This window comes from Oncorhynchus mykiss, chromosome 28, assembly GCF_057628025.1.
Source record: "Oncorhynchus mykiss isolate SJ-2025 chromosome 28, ASM5762802v1, whole genome shotgun sequence".
NCBI classification, from domain to species: Eukaryota; Metazoa; Chordata; class Actinopteri; order Salmoniformes; family Salmonidae; genus Oncorhynchus; species Oncorhynchus mykiss.
The window spans coordinates 34,522,501-34,543,561 of NC_143049.1; the positions used below are offsets into that span (position 1 = coordinate 34,522,501).

General features: G+C 44.5%; 1 protein-coding gene across 1 annotated transcript in view; it reads right to left on the reverse strand.

Moving 5' to 3' along the window:
- Nucleotides 1-21,061, reverse strand: part of LOC110508229 (low-density lipoprotein receptor-related protein 8-like) — a 174,640-nt gene that overhangs the window by 84,045 nt on the left and 69,534 nt on the right. Inside the window, exon 4 of the mRNA XM_090225168.1 lies at nt 8,949-9,077. Coding sequence (XP_090081294.1) covers nt 8,949-9,077 — 129 coding nt within the window. The remainder of the gene's footprint in view (nt 1-8,948; nt 9,078-21,061) is intronic.

A 21,061-nucleotide genomic window follows, 5' to 3' on the forward strand; every position in this document is an offset into this window, starting at 1 on the left:
AGCTTTAAGTGAGATATCTGTCTGCTTTAAGTGGGATATCTGTCAGCTTTAAGTGGGATATCTGTCAGCTTTAAGTGGGATATCTGTCTGCTTTAAGTGGGATATCTGTCTGCTTTAAGTGGGATATCTGTCAGCTTTAAGAGGGATATCTGTCAGCTTTAAGAGGGATATCTGTCAGCTTTAAGTGGGATATCTGTCAGCTTTAAGTGGGATATCTGTCAGCTTTAATTATTGGGATATCTGTCAGCTTTAAGTGGGATATCTGTCAGCTTTAAGTGGGATATCTGTCAGCTTTAAGTGGGATATCTGTCAGCTTTAAGTGGGATATCTGTCAGCTTTAATTGGGATATCTGTCAGCTTTAAGTGGGATATCTGTCAGCTTTAAGTGGGATATCTGTCAGATTTAAGTGGGATATCTGTCACCTTTAAGTGGGATATCTGTCAGCTTTACTTGGGATATCTGTCAGCTTTAAGTGGGATATCTGTCAGCTTTAAGTGGTAATCTGTCAGCTTTAAGTGGGATATCTGTCAGCTTTAAGTGGGATATCTGTCAGACAGTGTTTTTATAAACCCAATCATTGCGCAACAATTCTAAACGCACGCCTGTGTTAAAAATACTTTTTGGGCCACGATTAACAAGAGCTGCTAAACTCAGCAACAAACCTGAAACCTGAACATTTTACTACATATTATGTCAAAGTAGCCTACGCAAAATCCGACCCATATTTGTGGAGGCCATTATTTTATAAAGACTTCCATATGCTATTGAATCCAGTAGACCGTCATGGTAAATAAGAATTTGTTCTTTAACTGACTTGCCCAGTTCAATAAAGGTTCATAAAAAATGTAAAAAAACAGTAGCCTATTTCTCTCATGTTCTATTGGTTATCAACATTCTTTCCGTGTCATGCCAAATGCATGTCCGGACGTAGCCTACAGTGCGCATTGCTGCACTAATAACGTTAAGAAATAGTGTATGAAGATTTTAAGCTAAACTTTCAGATCTGTTGCACCAGATGAATTGCTTTATAACCTTTTTCTTATGTAGCCTAGGCCTACTGGTTGTATGACTGTGGGAACTATCCTACTGGTTGTATGAATGTGGGAACTATCCTACTGGTTGTATGAATGTGGGAACTATCCTACTGGTTGTATGAATGTGGGAACTGGCCTACTGGTTGTATGAATGTGGGAACTATCCTACTGGTTGTATGAATGTGGGAACTATCCTACTGGTTGTATGAATGTGGGAACTATCCTACTGGTTGTATGAATGTGGGAACTATCCTACTGGTTGTATGAATGTGGGAACTGGCCTACTGGTTGTATGAATGTGGGAACTATCCTACTGGTTGTATGAATGTGGGAACTATCCTACTGGTTGTATGACTGTGGGAACTATCCTACTGGTTGTATGACTGTGGGAACTATCCTACTGGTTGTATGAATGTGGGAACTGGCCTACTGGTTGTATGAATGTGGGAACTATCCTACTGGTTGTATGAATGTGGGAACTATCCTACTGGTTGTATGAATGTGGGAACTATCCTACTGGTTGTATGAATGTGGGAACTATCCTACTGGTTGTATGAATGTGGGAACTGGCCTACTGGTTGTATGAATGTGGGAACTATCCTACTGGTTGTATGAATGTGGGAACTATCCTACTGGTTGTATGAATGTGGGAACTATCCTACTGGTTGTATGACTGTGGGAACTATCCTACTGGTTGTATGAATGTGGGAACTATCCTACTGGTTGTATGAATGTGGGAACTATCCTACTGGTTGTATGAATGTGGGAACTATCCTACTGGTTGTATGAATGTGGGAACTATCCTACTGGTTGTATGAATGTGGGAACTATCCTACTGGTTGTATGACTGTGGGAACTATCCTACTGGTTGTATGACTGTGGGAACTATCCTACTGGTTGTATGACTGTGGGAACTATCCTACTGGTTGTATGAATGTGAGAACTGTCCTACTGGTTGTATGAATGTGGGAACTGTCCTACTGGTTGTATGAATGTGGGAACTGTCCTACTGGTTGTATGAATGTGGGAACTGTCCTACTGGTTGTATGAATGTGGGAACTATCCTACTGGTTGTATGAATGTGGGAACTATCCTACTGGTTGTATGAATGTGGGAACTATCCTACTGGTTGTATGAATGTGGGAACTATCCTACTGGTTGTATGACTGTGGGAACTATCCTACTGGTTGTATGACTGTGGGAACTATCCTACTGGTTGTATGAATGTGGGAACTATCCTACTGGTTGTATGAATGTGGGAACTATCCTACTGGTTGTATGACTGTGGGAACTATCCTACTGGTTGTATGAATGTGGGAACTATCCTACTGGTTGTATGAATGTGGGAACTATCCTACTGGTTGTATGAATGTGGGAACTATCCTACTGGTTGTATGAATGTGGGAACTGTCCTACTAGTTGTATGAATGTGGGAACTATCCTACTGGTTGTATGAATGTGGGAACTATCCTCCCACAACTGTCCCAGGGTCTGTTTGGGCTATTTCTGTCTCTACAAACAGGAGCATCCATAAGGCTAGGGGAAGCTTAGCTAACTTAAATTGAATTGCCCTAACTGTCTAGCCTAATTAGCCTATTGCTGTCTATACAGAAATACATTCAAAATAGGCTACTATTCACACTATCACCGTAGGGACAACTTCGTTTTTATTGATCTGTTGGTGTTGGTCAGTGTCACCCTGTAATTTGTCGGATTAAATCAAGAGTTGATGATTTTGTGTGTAGAGGACATGAATACTGAGAATAAGGAGAACCAGATTAATGGATGTAACAGTGAACAGCCAGGAACCAGGAGGAAACATTGTGGTAAGTGTGTGTGTGTGTGTGTGTGTGTGTGTGTGTGTGTGTGTGTGTGTGTGTGTGTGTGTGTGTGTGTGTGTGTGTGTGTGTGTGTGTGTGTGTGTGTAAAAAGATAGGCATGTATTATTGTCGTATTGAATATATCACAGTTTACGCCTGTTTCTAGTAGCTGGCTGGTTGCTTAGAGAGATGACATGTACTGTATTATTAGGTGCCAGTCATTGTCATTCTATCTTAATGCACCTCTCTGCCTGGTGAATAGCAACACACACACACACACACACACTGTGTTACGGCTCCTTAGAAGTAAAGCCCGCTTCCACCTCTCTGCCTGGTGAATAGCAACACACACACACACACACACACACACACACACACACACACTGTGTTACGGCACCTTAGAAGTAAAGCCCGCTTCCACCTCTCTGAATGGTGAATACCAACACACAGACACTGTGTTACGGCTCCTTAGAAGTAAAGCCTGCTTCCACCTCTCTGCCTGGTGAATACCAACACACACACACTGTGTTACGGCACCTTAGAAGTAAAGCCCGCTTCCACCTCTCTGAATGGTGAATACCAACACACAGACACTGTGTAACGGCTCCTTAGAAGTAAAGCCCGCTTCCACCTCTCTGAATGGTGAATACCAACACACACACACTGTGTTACGGCACCTTAGAAGTAAAGCCTGCTTCCACCTCTCTGAATGGTGAATACCAACACACAGACACTGTGTTACGGCTCCTTAGAAGTAAAGCCCGCTTCCACCTCTCTGAATGGTGAATACCAACACACACACACTGTGTTACGGCACCTTAGAAGTAAAGCCTGCTTCCACCTCTCTGAATGGTGAATACCAACACACAGACACTGTGTTACGGCTCCTTAGAAGTAAAGCCCGCTTCCACCTCTCTGAATGGTGAATACCAACACACACACACTGTGTTACGGCACCTTAGAAGTAAAGCCTGCTTCCACCTCTCTGAATGGTGAATACCAACACACAGACACTGTGTTACGGCTCCTTAGAAGTAAAGCCTGCTTCCACCTCTCTGAATGGTGAGTCAATCCAATTCAATCTAATTTAACTCAAAATGTATTGACAGTCAGATGGGCTGCATAACAGATGTGACCATAGAAAATGATAGAGGACTCTAGTGCCCAAAAGCTTGTTTTAGCATGGACAGTGTCATTGAGGACCATTATGAAGTAGTCAATTGGGTGGGACTTCCTATGGGTTAAAGAAGGATGACAGAATTCCATCCAGGTCATCAGGAGGGATCAGCCAATTAATTATACTCTTGAGCAAACATTCCATAACTGCAGGTGGCAGGAAATTGACAACTTTGACTTTATACCAGTTCAGACAACACCCTCCAGGGGGCAGTATGCACCCTTTCAGTTTGTTTGTTACCAACTCGCGGAAACAGTAGAAAAAGAAAATGGACAACTTCAGAATGGAGATGACCTCAATGGCGCTGGCTGTGCACTCACAGACACCATAACGGGACAGATACTAAGATGACTCCTCTATCATTCTCTATGTTTGAAACCGAGTGGCATCGTCAGAGTTGCCGGTGGTAATTCCGTCCATCCAGCATCCCTCCAGGTACACACACGCATACAAACACACACACACTCAGGCATACAAACACACACACACATACAGGCATACAAACACACACACACACACACACACACACATATAGGCATACAAACACACACACAGGCATACAAACATACAAACACACACACACAAACAAACACACACTTAGGAGAAATGAAAGATCTAAGGTCCCCAAGACGTAGATAATTAGAGCTGCAGAACAACGCCGTGTCCACGACCGATTCCGCCAGGAAATCAATTATCATCCACCGCTACTGTGGTGGTGGTGGCATCATCCTCTCTACATCCTCAGGCTTCAACGGGCTTCAACGGGCTTCATCGGGCTTCATCGGGCTTCAACGGGCTTCATCGGGCTTTATAAGCTAAGGCACTGTAGTATTTAGAGACAACGTTTTCCTGAACATGTGGCCAGATCCACACTGGAAGTACACCAGCTTTTTATTGTCCAGTTTTTCTTCAGATTTGATCAATTGTTCAGGAGAATTCAGGGTACTAAATCAAATTGATTTATAAAGCCTATCTTACATCAGCTGATATCTCAAAGTGTTGCACAGAAACCCAGCCTAAAACCCCAAAACAGCAAGCAATGCAGGTGTAGAAGCACGGTATCATACTACAGTATTATACTATAGTATTATACTACAGTATTATACTATAGTATTATACTACAGTATTATACTACAGTATTGTAATGACAGAGGGACTTTTGTCTGAGCTGCGGGAGTTGTGTCACAGCAACAGTAGTTCACTTCCTAATATGGATGACTTACTATACACTCTACAAGCCCAGCAGTGTTTCAGCTCCAGGGGACTTCCTAATACTATACACTCTACAAGCCCAGCAGGCTCTCTATGGACCCAGACTGACAGTATAGAGAGGCTCTCTATGGACCCGGGCAGACAGTATAGAGAGGCTATCTATGGACCCAGACTGACAGGATAGAGAGGCTCTCTATGGACCCAGACTGACAGGATAGAGAGGCTCTCTATGAACCCAGACTGACAGGATAGAGAGACTCTATGGACCCGGGCAGACAGTATAGAGAGGCTCTCTATGGACCCAGACTGACAGGATAGAGAGACTCTCTATGAACCCAGACTGACAGGATAGAGAGAATCTCTATGAACCCAGACTGACAGGATAGAGAGGCTCTCTATGAACCCAGACTGACAGGATAGAGAGGCTCTCTATGAACCCAGACTGACAGGATAGAGAGACTCTCTATGGACCCAGACTGACAGGATAGAGAGGCTCTCTATGGACCCAGACTGACAGGATAGAGAGGTTCTCTATGAACCCAGACTGACAGGATAGAGAGGCTCTCTATGGACCCAGACTGACAGGATAGAGAGGCTCTCTATGGACCCAGACTGACAGGATAGAGAGGCTCTCTATGGACCCAGACTGACAGGATAGAGAGGTTCTCTATGAACCCAGACTGACAGGATAGAGAGGCTCTCTATGGACCCAGACTGACAGGATAGAGAGACTCTCTATGGACCCAGACTGACAGGATAGAGAGACTCTCTATGAACCCGGGCTAACTACGGCTGAAAAACCTGACAAGCTACACTGAGCAAAAATTTAAACACAAGATGTAAAGTGTTTGTCTAATGTGTCACAAGCTGAAATAAAATATCCCAAAAATGCACAAAAAGCTTATTTCTCACACATTTTTGCACACAATTGTTTTTACATCCCTTTCAGTGAACATTTCTCCTTTGCCAAGATAATCCATCCACCACATGATCATTACACAGGTGCACCTTGTGCTGGGGACAATAAAAGGCCACTGTAAATTGTGCAGTTTTGTCACTCAACACAATGCCACAGATGTCTGAAGTTTTGCCAGAGCATTGAATGTTCATTTCTCTACCATAATCCACCTTTAGAGCATTTGGCAGTACGTCCAACTAGCCTCACAACCACAGACCACGTGTACGAAGTCGTGTGGGCGAGCGGTTTGCTGATGTCAACGTTGTGAACAGAGTGCCCCCTGGTGGTGGTGGGTGTATGGTATGGGCAGGCAGGCATAAGCTACGGAAAACGAACACAATTGCATTTTATCGATGTCAATTTGAATGCACAGAGATACTGTGACGAGATCCTGAGGCCCATTGTCGTGTTTTTCATCCTTCGCCATCACCTCATGTTTCAGCATGATAATGCACTGCCCCATGTCGCAAGGATCTGTGCATGTCCCAGTTCTTCCATGGCCTGCAAACTCACCAGACATGTCACCCATTGAGCAGGTTTGGGATGCTCTGGATCGATGTGTTCGACAGCATGTTTCAGATCCCGCCAATATCTAGCAACTTCACACAGCCATTGAAGAGGAGTGGGACAACATTCCACAGGCCAACACCACCAGTCTGATCAACTCTATGTGAAGGAGATGTATCGTGCTACATGAGGCAAATGGTGATCACACCAGATACTGACTGTTTTCAAAGCCACGCCACTACTTTTAATTAAGGTATCTGTGCGTTGGACTTGTAACCGAAAGGTTGCAAGTTCGAATCCCCGAGCTGACAAGGTACAAATCTGTCGTTCTGCCCCTGAACAGGCAGTTAACCCACTGTTCCTAGGCCATCATTGAAAATAATAATTTGTTTTTAACTGACTTGCCTAGTTAAATAAAGGTAAAATAAAAAATAAATAAAAATATCTGTATTCCCAGTCATGTGACATCCATAGATTAGGGCCTCATGTATTTATTTGAACTGACTGATGTCCTTATATGAACTGTAACTCAGTAAAATCTTTAAATCATTGCATGTTGCATTTCTATTATTTTAAGAAGGCAGTAGATCTTTGCCACTTTGATTCAGACTTCAGACTTCAGCTCATTTAACCATAGGAGTGTTATGGGCAGAGTGGCATAGATATATTTTATAACCTTGGTTCAAAAACACTTTAATCATATACTATTTCAAATAATAATTTAAAAAAACTTAAGCTGAGCATGATTGAGTTTACCTGGTGCAATGAGACCACTAGATTAGAAGAAGAAGAAAGAAAACACTAAAAATCATTTCTAAATGGAAAGATTTCTAACAGTTTTCGAACCCAGGCCTGGTTTTAAGAGGCTTTTTGTAATTGTCTCTTAGCTCTGCAGCGCTGTAGTAAATGCAGGCTCACAGACCATATCTAGGAGGAGTAAATAGTTGTTTTTGATTTCCAATACACACGGTGGAAATAGGACTGTGGGTTTTCTGAGGAAAAACAAATCGAGCGATTGCGGTGGAGAAGTGAAATGAAGCCACACAGAAACAAACTCTGGGACCCAAATGATAGTAGGAAAACACACAGCATCTTTTTCTCTCTGCTCTTTCCCCCAATCTGAGGGAAATACGACAGGGAAGCTTCCTGCGCCACGGTGGAGCTCCAATCATCCAGTCTCCTGCGGTACTGTCACTACAATCAATTTCTCCCGACGTGCGGGAGAGACGAGGGAGGGAGGGAGGGAGGGAGGGAGGGACGGAGGGAGGGAGGGAAAATGAGAAGCTGAGTCTTTCACGTTGCCTTGTAAAGTAGGGCAGGAGTGTAGTCACGTGTGTGTGTGTGTGTGTGTGAGAGAGTGTGCAGAGAGGCACCACAGTGACGCGTGATTGGGTAGAGGGGAGGGTGACGCCATCATCCATGGTTGATGGATTGATGCTTGCATCATGCAAGGCTGGATTGGGTTGAGTTGGAGACTCTTGCTATCGCTATGGTTGCGATGAGTCATGGTAGACACCAAAGGTTCCGGCGGCCACCAAGGGCAAAATCTACATTGATTCTTACATTTGATATTGAATTTGCAACCTTTGATTTGGCATCAAAGTCAATGTATTTTCTTAGCAGAGCTGACTTATTCATTGGCCCTTTATTCATTGGAGTCTCAAACGGCACCCTATTCCCTACATGGTGCACTACTTTAGACAGGTTCTGGCCAAAAGTAGTGCACTAGGCAACAGGGTGTAATTTGGGAGCCGTTGTGTCCCCCGTCGTCAGAAGATCAATCAAACGGAGAAAAGAACCCCCAAAATGCCCCATAACGGAGGAAACGGAGAACTGTGATCAAAATAATCCATTCTATTGGTTCCTTTGACCCCGCCCACTCACGGCATGTCACACGGTCGTGGGCTCATTCAAAGCTCCGTAAAATCCTAACCTGGGACGTGTGTTCAAACACAATGCTATGACTAGGGTAACAGCCGTTGCCATTCCTAAAGGGTGTGAATAAAAAAGCTAAGGAGGCAAAAGACTGACACAAACAGTGGTACTACTACAGCTTAGTGGTTCATGGGTTAAAGGTCACTGAGAAGAAACACACCCCTTCTTTTCTCACCATAGTGTCCAGTTAAAATCTAGTGCAGTCAGTGGGCGGGACTATTGCCCATCCACAAATTAAGGACACCTGTCTCAGCCAATGGGTGGGTTCTATGGCGTTTGATTGACAGCTGTCCATCACACTCACCGGCGGCGCAGTCCTCCTCGTCCGACCCGTTCTCGCAGTCCCGCTCGCCATCGCATCGCCACGACAACGAGACACACTTGTTGGTGGAGCCGCCGCAGTCAAACTTCTCCGAAGGACACGTCTGCTTGCCTGGAGGGGAGAAAGGGAGAGTATGTTCCATTCCAACACGTTGCACCCTTCTCTGCTGCCCTCACTCACTCCACAGGTCTGAGAGGCTTGGGTAGGTGGGTTAGGGGTAGGTAGGAAGGGTTTAGGGTCTATTGACTAGGGTGTATAGAAGGGTTTAGGGTCTAACAGACTAGGGTGTATAGAAGGGTTTAGGGTCTAACAGACTAGGGTGTATAGAAGGGTTTAGGGTCTAACAGACTAGGGTGTATAGAAGGGTTTAGGGTATAATAGACTAGGGTGTATAGAAGGGTTTAGGGTCTAACAGACTAGGGTGTATAGAAGGGTTTAGGGTCTAATAGACTAGTGTGTATAGAAGGGTTTAGGGTCTAACAGACTAGGGTGTATAGAAGGGTTTAGGGTCTAACAGACTAGGGTGTATAGAAGGGTTTAGGGTCTAACAGACTAGTGTGTATAGAAGGGTTTAGGGTCTAACAGACTAGTGTGTATAGAAGGGTTTAGGGTCTAACAGACTAGTGTGTATAGAAGGGTTTAGGGTCTAACAGACTAGGGTGTATAGAAGGGTTTAGGGTCTAACAGACTAGGGTGTATAGAAGGGTTTAGGGTCTAACAGACTAGTGTGTATAGAAGGGTTTAGGGTCTAATAGACTAGTGTGTATAGAAGGGTTTAGGGTCTAACAGACTAGTGTGTATAGAAGGGTTTAGGGTCTAACAGACTAGTGTGTATAGAAGGGTTTAGGGTCTAACAGACTAGGGTGTATAGAAGGGTTTAGGGTCTAACAGACTAGGGTGTATAGAAGGGTTTAGGGTCTAACAGACTAGTGTGTATAGAAGGGTTTAGGGTCTAATAGACTAGTGTGTATAGAAGGGTTTAGGGTCTAACAGACTAGTGTGTATAGAAGGGTTTAGGGTCTAATAGACTAGTGTGTATAGAAGGGTTTAGGGTCTAACAGACTAGTGTGTATAGAAGGGTTTAGGGTCTAACAGACTAGTGTGTATAGAAGGGTTTAGGGTCTAACAGACTAGTGTGTATAGAAGGGTTTAGGGTCTAACAGACTAGTGTGTATAGAAGGGTTTAGGGTCTAACAGACTAGTGTGTATAGAAGGGTTTAGGGTCTAACAGACTAGTGTGTATAGAAGGGTTTAGGGTCTAACAGACTAGTGTGTATAGAAGGGTTTAGGGTCTAACAGACTAGTGTGTATAGAAGGGTTTAGGGTCTAACAGACTAGTGTGTATAGAAGGGTTTAGGGTCTAACAGACTAGGGTGTATAGAAGGGTTTAGGGTCTAACAGACTAGGGTGTATAGAAGGGTTTAGGGTCTAACAGACTAGTGTGTATAGAAGGGTTTAGGGTCTAACAGACTAGTGTGTATAGAAGGGTTTAGGGTCTAACAGACTAGGGTGTATAGAAGGGTTTAGGGTCTAACAGACTAGGGTGTATAGAAGGGTTTAGGGTCTAACAGACTAGTGTGTATAGAAGGGTTTAGGGTCTAACAGACTAGTGTGTATAGAAGGGTTTAGGGTCTAACAGACTAGTGTGTATAGAAGGGTTTAGGGTCTAACAGACTAGTGTGTATAGAAGGGTTTAGGGTCTAACAGACTAGTGTGTATAGAAGGGTTTAGGGTCTAACAGACTAGTGTGTATAGAAGGGTCTCTTGTCCTGATGTGTGTTTTAACATATATATATATATATTATTTATTAATCCCAGCCCCTGTAAGAGGCCTTTTGCCTTATGGAGGCACTCATTGTAAATAAGATTTTTTTCTTAACTGACTTCTCTAGTTAAATAAAGGTTAAATTAAATAAATATGCTGTTCTCTCAACCCTGAATAGACAAGGCAGGAAGAGAACCCAGCTCACTAACCACAACAGTGAAGAGAACCCAGCTCACTAACCACAACAGTGGTGAAGAGAACCCAGCTCACTAACCACAGCAGTGGTGAAGAGAACCCAGCTCACTAACCACAACAGTAAAGAGAACCCAGCTCACTAACCACAACAGTGGTGAAGAGAACCCATCTCACTAACCACAACAGTAAAGAGAACCCATCTCACTAACCACAACAGTGGTGAAGAGAACCCAGCTCACTAACCACAACAGTGGTGAAGAGAACCCAGCTCACTAACCACAGCAGTGGTGAAGAGAACCCAGCTCACTAACCACAACAGTAAAGAGAACCCAGCTCACTAACCACAACAGTGGTGAAGAGAACCCATCTCACTAACCACAACAGTAAAGAGAACCCATCTCACTAACCACAACAGTGGTGAAGAGAACCCATCTCACTAACCACAACAGTGGTGAAGAGAACCCATCTCACTAACCACAACAGTAAAGAGAACCCAGCTCACTAACCACAACAGTGGTGAAGAGAACCCATCTCACTAACCACAACAGTAAAGAGAACCCAGCTCACTAACCACAACAGTGAAGAGAACCCAGCTCACTAACCACAACAGTAAAGAGAACCCAGCTCACTAACCACAACAGTGGTGAAGAGAACCCATCTCACTAACCACAACAGTGGTGAAGAGAACCCATCTCACTAACCACAACAGTAAAGAGAACCCAGCTCACTAACCACAACAGTGAAGAGAACCCAGCTCACTAACCACAACAGTAAAGAGAACCCAGCTCACTAACCACAACAGTAAAGAGAACCCAGCTCACTAACCACAACAGTAAAGAGAACCCAGCTCACTAACCACAACAGTGGTGAAGAGAACCCATCTCACTAACCACAACAGTAAAGAGAACCCAGCTCACTAACCACAACAGTGAAGAGAACCCAGCTCACTAACCACAACAGTAAAGAGAACCCAGCTCCCTAACCACAGCAGTGAAGAGAACCCAGCTCACTAACCACAACAGTGGTGAAGAGAACCCATCTCACTAACCACAACAGTAAAGAGAACCCAGCTCACTAACCACAACAGTGGTGAAGAGAACCCATCTCACTAACCACAACAGTAAAGAGAACCCAGCTCACTAACCACAACAGTGAAGAGAACCCAGCTCACTAACCACAACAGTAAAGAGAACCCATCTCACTAACCACAACAGTAAAGAGAACCCATCTCACTAACCACAACATTGGTGAAGAGAACCCAGCTCACTAACCACAACAGTGGTGAAGAGAACCCAGCTCCCTAACCACAGCAGTGAAGAGAACCCAGCTCCCTAACCACAGCAGTGAAGAGAACCCAGCTCACTAACCACAGCAGTGAAAATAACCCAGCTCACTAACCACAACAGTGAAGAGAACCCAGCTCACTAACCACAACAGTGAAGAGAACCCAGCTCACTAACCACAACAGTGAAGAGAACCCAGCTCACTAACCACAACAGTGAAGAGAACCCAGCTCACTAACCACAACAGTGAAGAGAACCCAGCTCACTAACCACAACAGTAAAGAGAACCCAGCTCACTAACCACAGCAGTGAAGAGAACCCAGCTCACTAACCACAACAGTGGTGAAGAGAACCCAGCTCACTAACCACAACAGTAAAGAGAACCCAGCTCACTAACCACAGCAGTGAAGAGAACCCAGCTCACTAACCACAACAGTAAAGAGAACCCAGCTCACTAACCACAACAGTAAAGAGAACCCAGCTCACTAACCACAACAGTGAAGAGAACCCAGCTCACTAACCACAACAGTGAAGAGAACCCAGCTCACTAACCACAACAGTAAAGAGAACCCAGCTCACTAACCACAGCAGTGAAGAGAACCCAGCTCACTAACCACAACAGTGGTAAAGAGAGAGAGAAAGAGAGAGAGAGAAAGAAAGGGAGAGAGAAAGGGGGAGAGAGAGAGAGAGAGAGAGGGAGAGCGAGAGAGAGAAAGAAAGGGAGAGAGAGTGAGGGAGAGAGAGAAAGAAAGGGAGAGAGAGAGGGAGAGAGAGAGAGAGAAATAAATAGATAGAGAGAGAGGGAGAGAGAGAGAGAGCAAGAGGGAGAGAGCAAGAGAGCGAGCGAGAGAGAGAGAAAGAAAGAAAGGGAGAGCGAGAGAAAGAAAGGGAGAGAGAAAGAGGGAGAGAGCAAGAGAGCGAGAGAGAGAGGTAGAAAGAGTGAGGGAAAGAGAAAGAAAGTGAGAAAATAGCTACCCTATCCTCTAACCGATGGCCCTTTCATTAACTACACACTTAATCCCCCTCCGTCGATAACAAGGGAATCAAATACCAACCGTGTGCTCAAGTCGCTCGACACTAAGACAACGTAGTGATTGATTCGATTATGCTAACTTGGGACTTCCACAAGCTGTCGCTATAGTTGTGGCTAATGCGTTTTGTTCGAGAAAGGGGCCCTAAAGGCCAAATAAAAGCCAATTTGTCAGAGGCAGAGTGACATTTGCGTCGCAGTTGTTTACCGGTGGAGTGACAAATGAAGACTCAACATCTCGACTTTTATGACACAGGAACTAACAGGGATTACGACATTTGTAGTACAATAGTTGGCTCACTGACACTGAAGTATCTATGATGTGAGTTTCTATGATGTGAGTTTCTATGATGTGAGTTCCTTGTTTTGATCTGTATGGCCTCACCTGTAAGTGCAGGTAACTGCCAAAAGAATGGAAACACTTGAATAAATGAGCAATACAAACTTTATTGAAAGCAGGTGCTTCCACACAGTGTGTAGTGAGTTAATTAAGCATTTCACCATTAAAAAAAAGGAAATTGTAACCAGAGCTGGGTTCAAAATAGTATTCATGTTTTTCCTTAAACACTTTCGCTGCGCTTGATTGAGTTTGCCTGGCGCAATGGAGCTAATAGAATAGTTCCAAAAGTGCAAACCCTGCCCATTCGGCACTCACGGAGGCTCAATCAAGCACTTAAAGTATTGGGGGGGAAAACAAATACTATTTGAACCCAGGTCTACACTACAGCCCTACAAGGCAGCCAGAGAGTCAGTCAATGGGTCGTACTGCCTGGTGGTAGGGAGGTTGAGAGAGTAACTTGGCCCAGGCAGCTGAGCAGAAGAAATGGCACCAAACGCTCAGACGACACACACACTAAGTCACGGGCAGATTTACTGCTTAATTAAGCCGGGCTAGCGTAGCCACGTCCCTCTCTGTGAATTATGGGTCAGGTACAAGAACGCTAGCTAAGCTACAGTATCAGCCTGCAACGTTTCCTACCATTAGCATAACTAGCGTTAGCATACTACTCTATTCATGGCTCATGCAGCTTACTCACAGTGAATAAGGCATTGTTGTTTACCACAATATGTGTATGGTCTGGGTTCAAATGCAGGTCGTCATGGGGGATGTGGCATGAATCAGTACACGTGAAGACACGTTATTATGATGCTAATACATTGGCGCTGATGAGTACAGTACAGGTGAGCAGTGAACTGTGAAAACATGTTACTTACAGCTAATGTGAAGTAAGCAATAAAAAGAAAGAAATGCTCACACACACAGACAGACACACACACACACACACACACACACACACACAGACACACAGACAACCCCTCTACACACACACACACACACACACACACACACACAGACAGACAGACAGACAGACAACCCCTCTACACACACACACATACACACAGAGAGAGACAGACAGACAGACAACCCCTCTACACACACACACACCCTCTACACACACACACACACACACAGAGAGAGACAGACAGACAGACAACCCCTCTACACACACACACACACCCTCTACACACACACACACACACAGACAGACAGACAACCCCTCTACACACACACACACAGAGAGACAGACAGACAGACAACCCCTCTACACACACACACACACCCTCTACACACACACACACACACAGACAGACAACCCCTCTACACACACACACACACACACACACACAGAGAGACAGACAGACAGACAACCCCTCTACACACACACACACACCCTCTACACACACACACACACAGAGACAGACAGACAACCCCTCTACACACACACAGAGACAGACAGACAGACAACCCCTCTACACACACACACAGAGACAGACAGACAGACAACCCCTCTACACACACACACACACAATCCCAATGAAATACAAAAATCTAAAATCCTCTCCGTTATTCAGCCAGTCATTCTCATTACCTCATTCCCTCTAACAGGTTAAAGCTCAACATCTACAAAGAGACAACTGTCTGAGGCTGTTTTCATTAACCTCCCCTCCTCCTCCTCATACAACTATCCATAATCCTGTGTGTCATTCAACATCTAAAATGGACCAACATGGTTTTATTAAATCAGATGTCTGTCAATAGAGAGTATGTGTATCGTCAGGTATCAAAGGCTTCTTTCGGAAAAGCTGCACCGAAGCTTATACTGTTTGCTATCTTTCCTGCAGCTGCACAGAGCTGTCACTCTAAAATGTCTGCTGCATGTGTCACATCATATGGAAATAACAATGTGTTCTTAACTGACTTGCCTAGTTAAACAAAGGATACATTTAAAAATTGTAAAAAATAAAATCAAGCAATGATGGATATTACCAACAGCCGGTGCTTGAAGTAGAATTAAAAGGCACTGGCACTAATTTTATGTGCCGGGACTCATTACAATGTTACAGTACCAGTGTTCATATTTGAGAATTAATATTCTGTAAGAGGTGCAAGTACTCCAGTAGAAAATGTGAGGTGCCTGTACTCTGTGCTCTGTGCGCTCTGTGTGCTCTGTGTGCTCTGTGTGCTCTGTGTGCTCTGTGTGCTCTGTGTGCTCTGTACTCGGCCCTGTCTAAAAGCCTCACTCTCTTTTTCAGGCTCAATTCAAGAACTGCCAACAGTCATCTTGAACCGAGGTCGAAGGGGAATAGGAAAAAAAAGTTACACATTTTAGCCAATGGTGATTCATCCTGTCTGTAAAACTGAAATGTTATAGATTCCGTGATAGTAATGTAAAGGTCAGGTTAAAGGTTACATTTCAAATCAGGCTGTAAAGCTGAACTTCCTGGATGTGGAACTGAATAGAGATTTGAAAAGAAATGGGAGTCCATTCTGCTGTTCTGACATGGGAGTCCTCCTCACTGTTCTGACATGGGAGTCCTCCTCACTGTTCTGACATGGGAGTCCATTCTGCTGTTCTGACATGGGAGTCCTCCTCGCTGTTCTGACATGGAGTCCTCCTCACTGTTCTGACATGGGAGTCCTTTCTGCTGTTCTGACATGGGAGTCCTCCTCGCTGTTCTGACATGGGAGTCCTCCTCACTGTTCTGACATGGGAGTCCTCCTCACTGTTCTGACATGGGAGTCCTTTCTACTGTTCTGACATGGGAGTCCTCCTTACTGTTCTGACATGGGAGTCCTCCTCACTGTTCTGACATGGGAGTCCTCCTCACTGTTCTGACATGGGAGTCCTCCTCACTGTTCTGACACGGGAGTCCTCCTCACTGTTCTGACATGGGAGTCCTCCTCACTGTTCTGACATGGGAGTCCATTCTGCTGTTCTGACATGGGAGTCCATTCTGCTGTTCTGACATGGGAGTCCTCCTCACTGTTCTGACATGGGAGTCCATTCTGCTGTTCTGACATGGGAGTCCATTCTGCTGTTCTGACATGGGAGTCCATTCTGCTGTTCAGACATGGGAGTCCATTCTGCTGTTCAGACATGGGAGTCCATTCTGCTGTTCAGACATGGGAGTCCATTCTGCTGTTCAGACATGGGAGTCCATTCTGCTGTTCAGACATGGGAGTCCATTCTGCTGTTCAGACATGGGAGTCCATTCTGCTGTTCTGACATTGGAGTCCTTTTTAATGTTCTGGAACAGTGAACACGAGAACAGATCAATATTTCTACAGTAATAAATACACAAGACGGGGAGGGGAGTATACGGTATCTGTTGATCCTCTGTAATTCCACTATACATCGCTAGGAAAACTATTTCAAGTGAATCTCCACAGAGAGCCATTTATTTTTCAGTACTTTTGAGTAACTAACCCGCTCAGCCAAAACCCCAGCCTTAATCTTTCATGTGTCAGTGTAACACTACTCCAGTGTGTAATTATGAGACAACTCACTGCACTACAATGATCTAGGGCTTTTCTGTCTGTGTACACGGATATAGAGGAAAAGAGAACGAGAGAGAGAAAGACAGAGACAGAGAGAGAGACAGAGAAACAGAGACCAAGAGACAAGGAGAGAGAGACAGAGAAACAGAGACCAAGAGACAAGGAGAGAGAGACAGAGAGACAGAGAGCGAGAGAACGACAGGGAGAGAGAGACAGAGAGAGAGACAGAGAGAGAGCGAGAGAGCGAGAGACAGAGAGCGAGAGACAGAGAGCGAGAGACAGAGAGCGAGATACAGAGAGCGAGAGACAGAGAGCGAGAGACAGAGAGCGAGAGACAGAGAGCGAGAGACAGAGAGCGAGAGACAGAGAGCGAGAGACAGAGAGCGAGAGAGAGACCGAGAGACAAGGAGAGAGAGACAGAGAGACAGAGACCAAGAGACAGGGAGAGAGAGACAGAGAGAGAGACAGAGAGCGAGAGACCGAGCGAGAGACAGAGAGCGAGAAAGACAGAGAGAGAGACAGAGACCGAGAGACAGGGAGAGAGAGACAGAGAGACAGAGACAGGGAGATAGAGATACAGAGAGACAGGGAGAGAGAGAGAGACCCCATTTAGGCCCCCTCAGATCAGACCTATGCCCCTCCTGCCCATTCCATGCACCCCACCCCCGCAAAGAGGGCCTCAACATGGAAGTCACACATACGCCCAGGCAGTGAGCGGGAAAACAGGCCACTCTTACACTAGCCCAAGCCAATGGCATGTACCAGATGCTCAGCAGGCTCTGCTCACACTTACTGGCCTGAGGCCAAACCACATGACCAACAACATTGGACACTTTATGGAACACAAAGCCTTCACTATCTCATCCTGGAATATCCAAGGCCTGAGGTCATCTGCCTTTGGCCTAAAGAACAGGAACCTGGACTTCACCAAAGAAATCGGTAAAACTGACATTTTCATCCTGCAAGAAACCTGGTATAGAGGAGATGGACCCACTGGTTGCCCTCTAGGTTACAGAGAGCTGGTAGTCCCATCCACCAAACTACCAGGTGTGAAACAGGGAAGGGACTCAGGGGGTATGCTAATTTGGTATAGCGCAGACCTAACTCACTCCGTTAAATTAATCAAAACAGGAACATTTTACATTTGGCTAGAAATTCTAAAGGAAATTATCTTAACAGAGAAAAATGTCCTCCTGTGTGCTACCTATATCCCTCCACTAGAATCCCCATACTTTAATGAAGACAGCTTCTCCATCCTGGAGGGGGAAATCAATCATTTCCAGGCCCAGGGACATGTACTAGTCTGTGGTGACCTAAATGCCAGAACCGGACAAGAACCTGATACCCTCAGCACACAGGGGGACAAACACCTGCCTGCAGGTGACAGCATTCCCTGCCCCATATGCCCCCCTAAGCAAAACTATGACAACATAACCAACAAAAACGGGTCACAACTCCTGCAGCTCTGTCGCACGCTGGGTATGTACATAGTCAATGGTAGGCTTCGAGGGGACTCCTATGGTAGGTACACCTATAGCTCATCTCTTGGCAGTAGTACTGTAGGCTACTTTATCAGAGTCTCTCAGAGCGTTCACAGTCAGCCCACTGACACCCCTATCAGACCACAGCAAAATCACAGTCTACCTGAACAGAGCAATACTCAATCACGAGGCATCAAAGCCAAAGGAACTGAGTAACATTAAGAAATGCTATAGATGGAAGGAATGCCATTTGGAAATCTACCAAAAAACAATTAGGCAACAACAAATTCAAGCCCTTTTAGACAATTTCCTGGGGAAAACGTTCCACTGTAATAGTGAAGGTGTAAACGTGGCAGTAGAAAATCTTAACTGTATATTTGACCTCTCAGCTTCCCTATCAAATCCAAAAAACTCAAACAGAAAACCAAAGAAAATGAACAACAATGACCAATGGCAAAAATGTCCAACCAAAAACATAGAGACTCAGAAAACCTGAGCCTACGCCTTCACTATGGTGAATAACTAAAACAATACAGAAATACACTATGAAAAAAGAAGGAACAGAACGTCAGAAATCAGCTCAATGTAATTGAAGAATCCATAGACTCTAACCACTTCTGGGAAAATTGGAAAACACTAAACAAACAACAACAAAGAATTATCTATCCAAAATGGAGATGTAGGATAAACCACTTCTCCAATCTTTTTGGCTCTATAACAAAGAATAAAGAGCAAAAACATATACAAGACCAAATAAAAATCTTAGAATCAACTATTAAAGACTACCAGAACCCACTGGATTCTCCAATTACATTGAATGAGTTATAGGACAAAATAAAAACCCTCCAACCCAAAAAGGCCTGTGGTGTGTATGTTATCCTTAATGAAATGATCAAATATACATACAACAAATTCCAATTGGCTATACTAAAACTCTTTAACATCATCCTTAGCTCTGGCATCTTCCCCAATATTTGGAACCAAGGACTGATCACCCCAATCCACAAAAGTGGAGACAAATTTGACCCCAATAACTACCGTGGCATATGCGTCAACAGCAACCTTGGGAAAATCATTAACAGCAGACTCGTACATTTCCTCAATGAAAACAATGTACTGAGCAAACGTCAAATTGGCTTTTTACCAAATTACCGTACTACAGACCATGTATTCACCCTGCACACCCTAATTGACAACCAAACAAACAAAAATAAAGGCAAAGTCTTCTCATGCTTTGTTGATTTCAAAAAAGCCTTCGACTCAATTTGGCATGAGGGTCTGCTATACAAATTGATGGAAAGTGGTGTTGGGGGTAAAACATACAACATTATAAAATCAAAGTGTGTGGTTAAAATTGGTAAAAAACACAAACTTCTTCACACAGGGCCGTGGGGTGAGACAGGGATGCAGCTTAAGCCCCACCCTCTTCAACATATATATCAACAAATTGGCACGGGCACTAGAAAAGTCTGCAGCACCAGGCCTCACCCTACTAGAATCTGAAGTCAAATGTCTACTGTTTGCTGATGATCTGGTGCTTCTATCACCAACCAAGGAGGGCCTACAGCAGCACCTAGATATTCTGCACAGATTCTGCCAGACCTGGGCCCTGACAGTAAATCTCAGTAAGACCAAAATAATGGTGTTCCAAAAATGGTCCAGTCACCAGGACAACAAATACAAATTCCATCTAGACACCATTACCCTAGAGCACACAAAAAACTATACATACCTTGGCCTAAACATCAGCACCACAGGTAACTTCCACAAAGCTGTGAACGATCTGAGAGACAAGGCAAGAAGGGCCTTCTATGCCATCAAAAGGACAATAAAATTCGACATACCAATTAGGATCTGGCTAAAAATACTTGAATCAGTCATAGAGCCCAATGCCCTTTATGGTTGTGAGGTCTGGGGTCCGCTCACCAACCAAGATTTCACAAAATGGGACAAACACCAAATTGAGACTCTGCATTCAGAATTCTGCAAAAATATCCTCTGTGTACAATGTAAAACACCAAATAATGCATGCAGAGCAGAATTAGGCCGATACCCGCTAATGATCAAAATCCAGAAAAGAGACATTCAATTCTACAACCACCTAAAAGGAAGCGATTCCCAAACCTTCCATAACAAAGCCATCACCTACAGAGAGATGAACCTGGAGAAGAGTCCCCTAAGCAAGAGAGAGAGAGAGAGAGCGATAGACAGGGAGAGAGAGACAGAGAGCGAGAGACAGAGACAGAGAGAGACAAACAGAGAGACAAGAAGAGCACAGCATGCTTCAAACCTCGTCAAGCTTCAGTGTAATTGGAGCGTGGTGGAAGGTGTGTGCGCTGTATGTTAATTAGCATTAACAGATGTAAAACAGGGGATCCACTATCACAGACTGCAAACATACCGTAGGTCTCTGCCTGGCACCAACAGAAGAGAAATACAAACTTCAAACAAACACCGTCCCTGGGCTAAAATATGTTGTAAATTACAGCAAGAGGTGCCA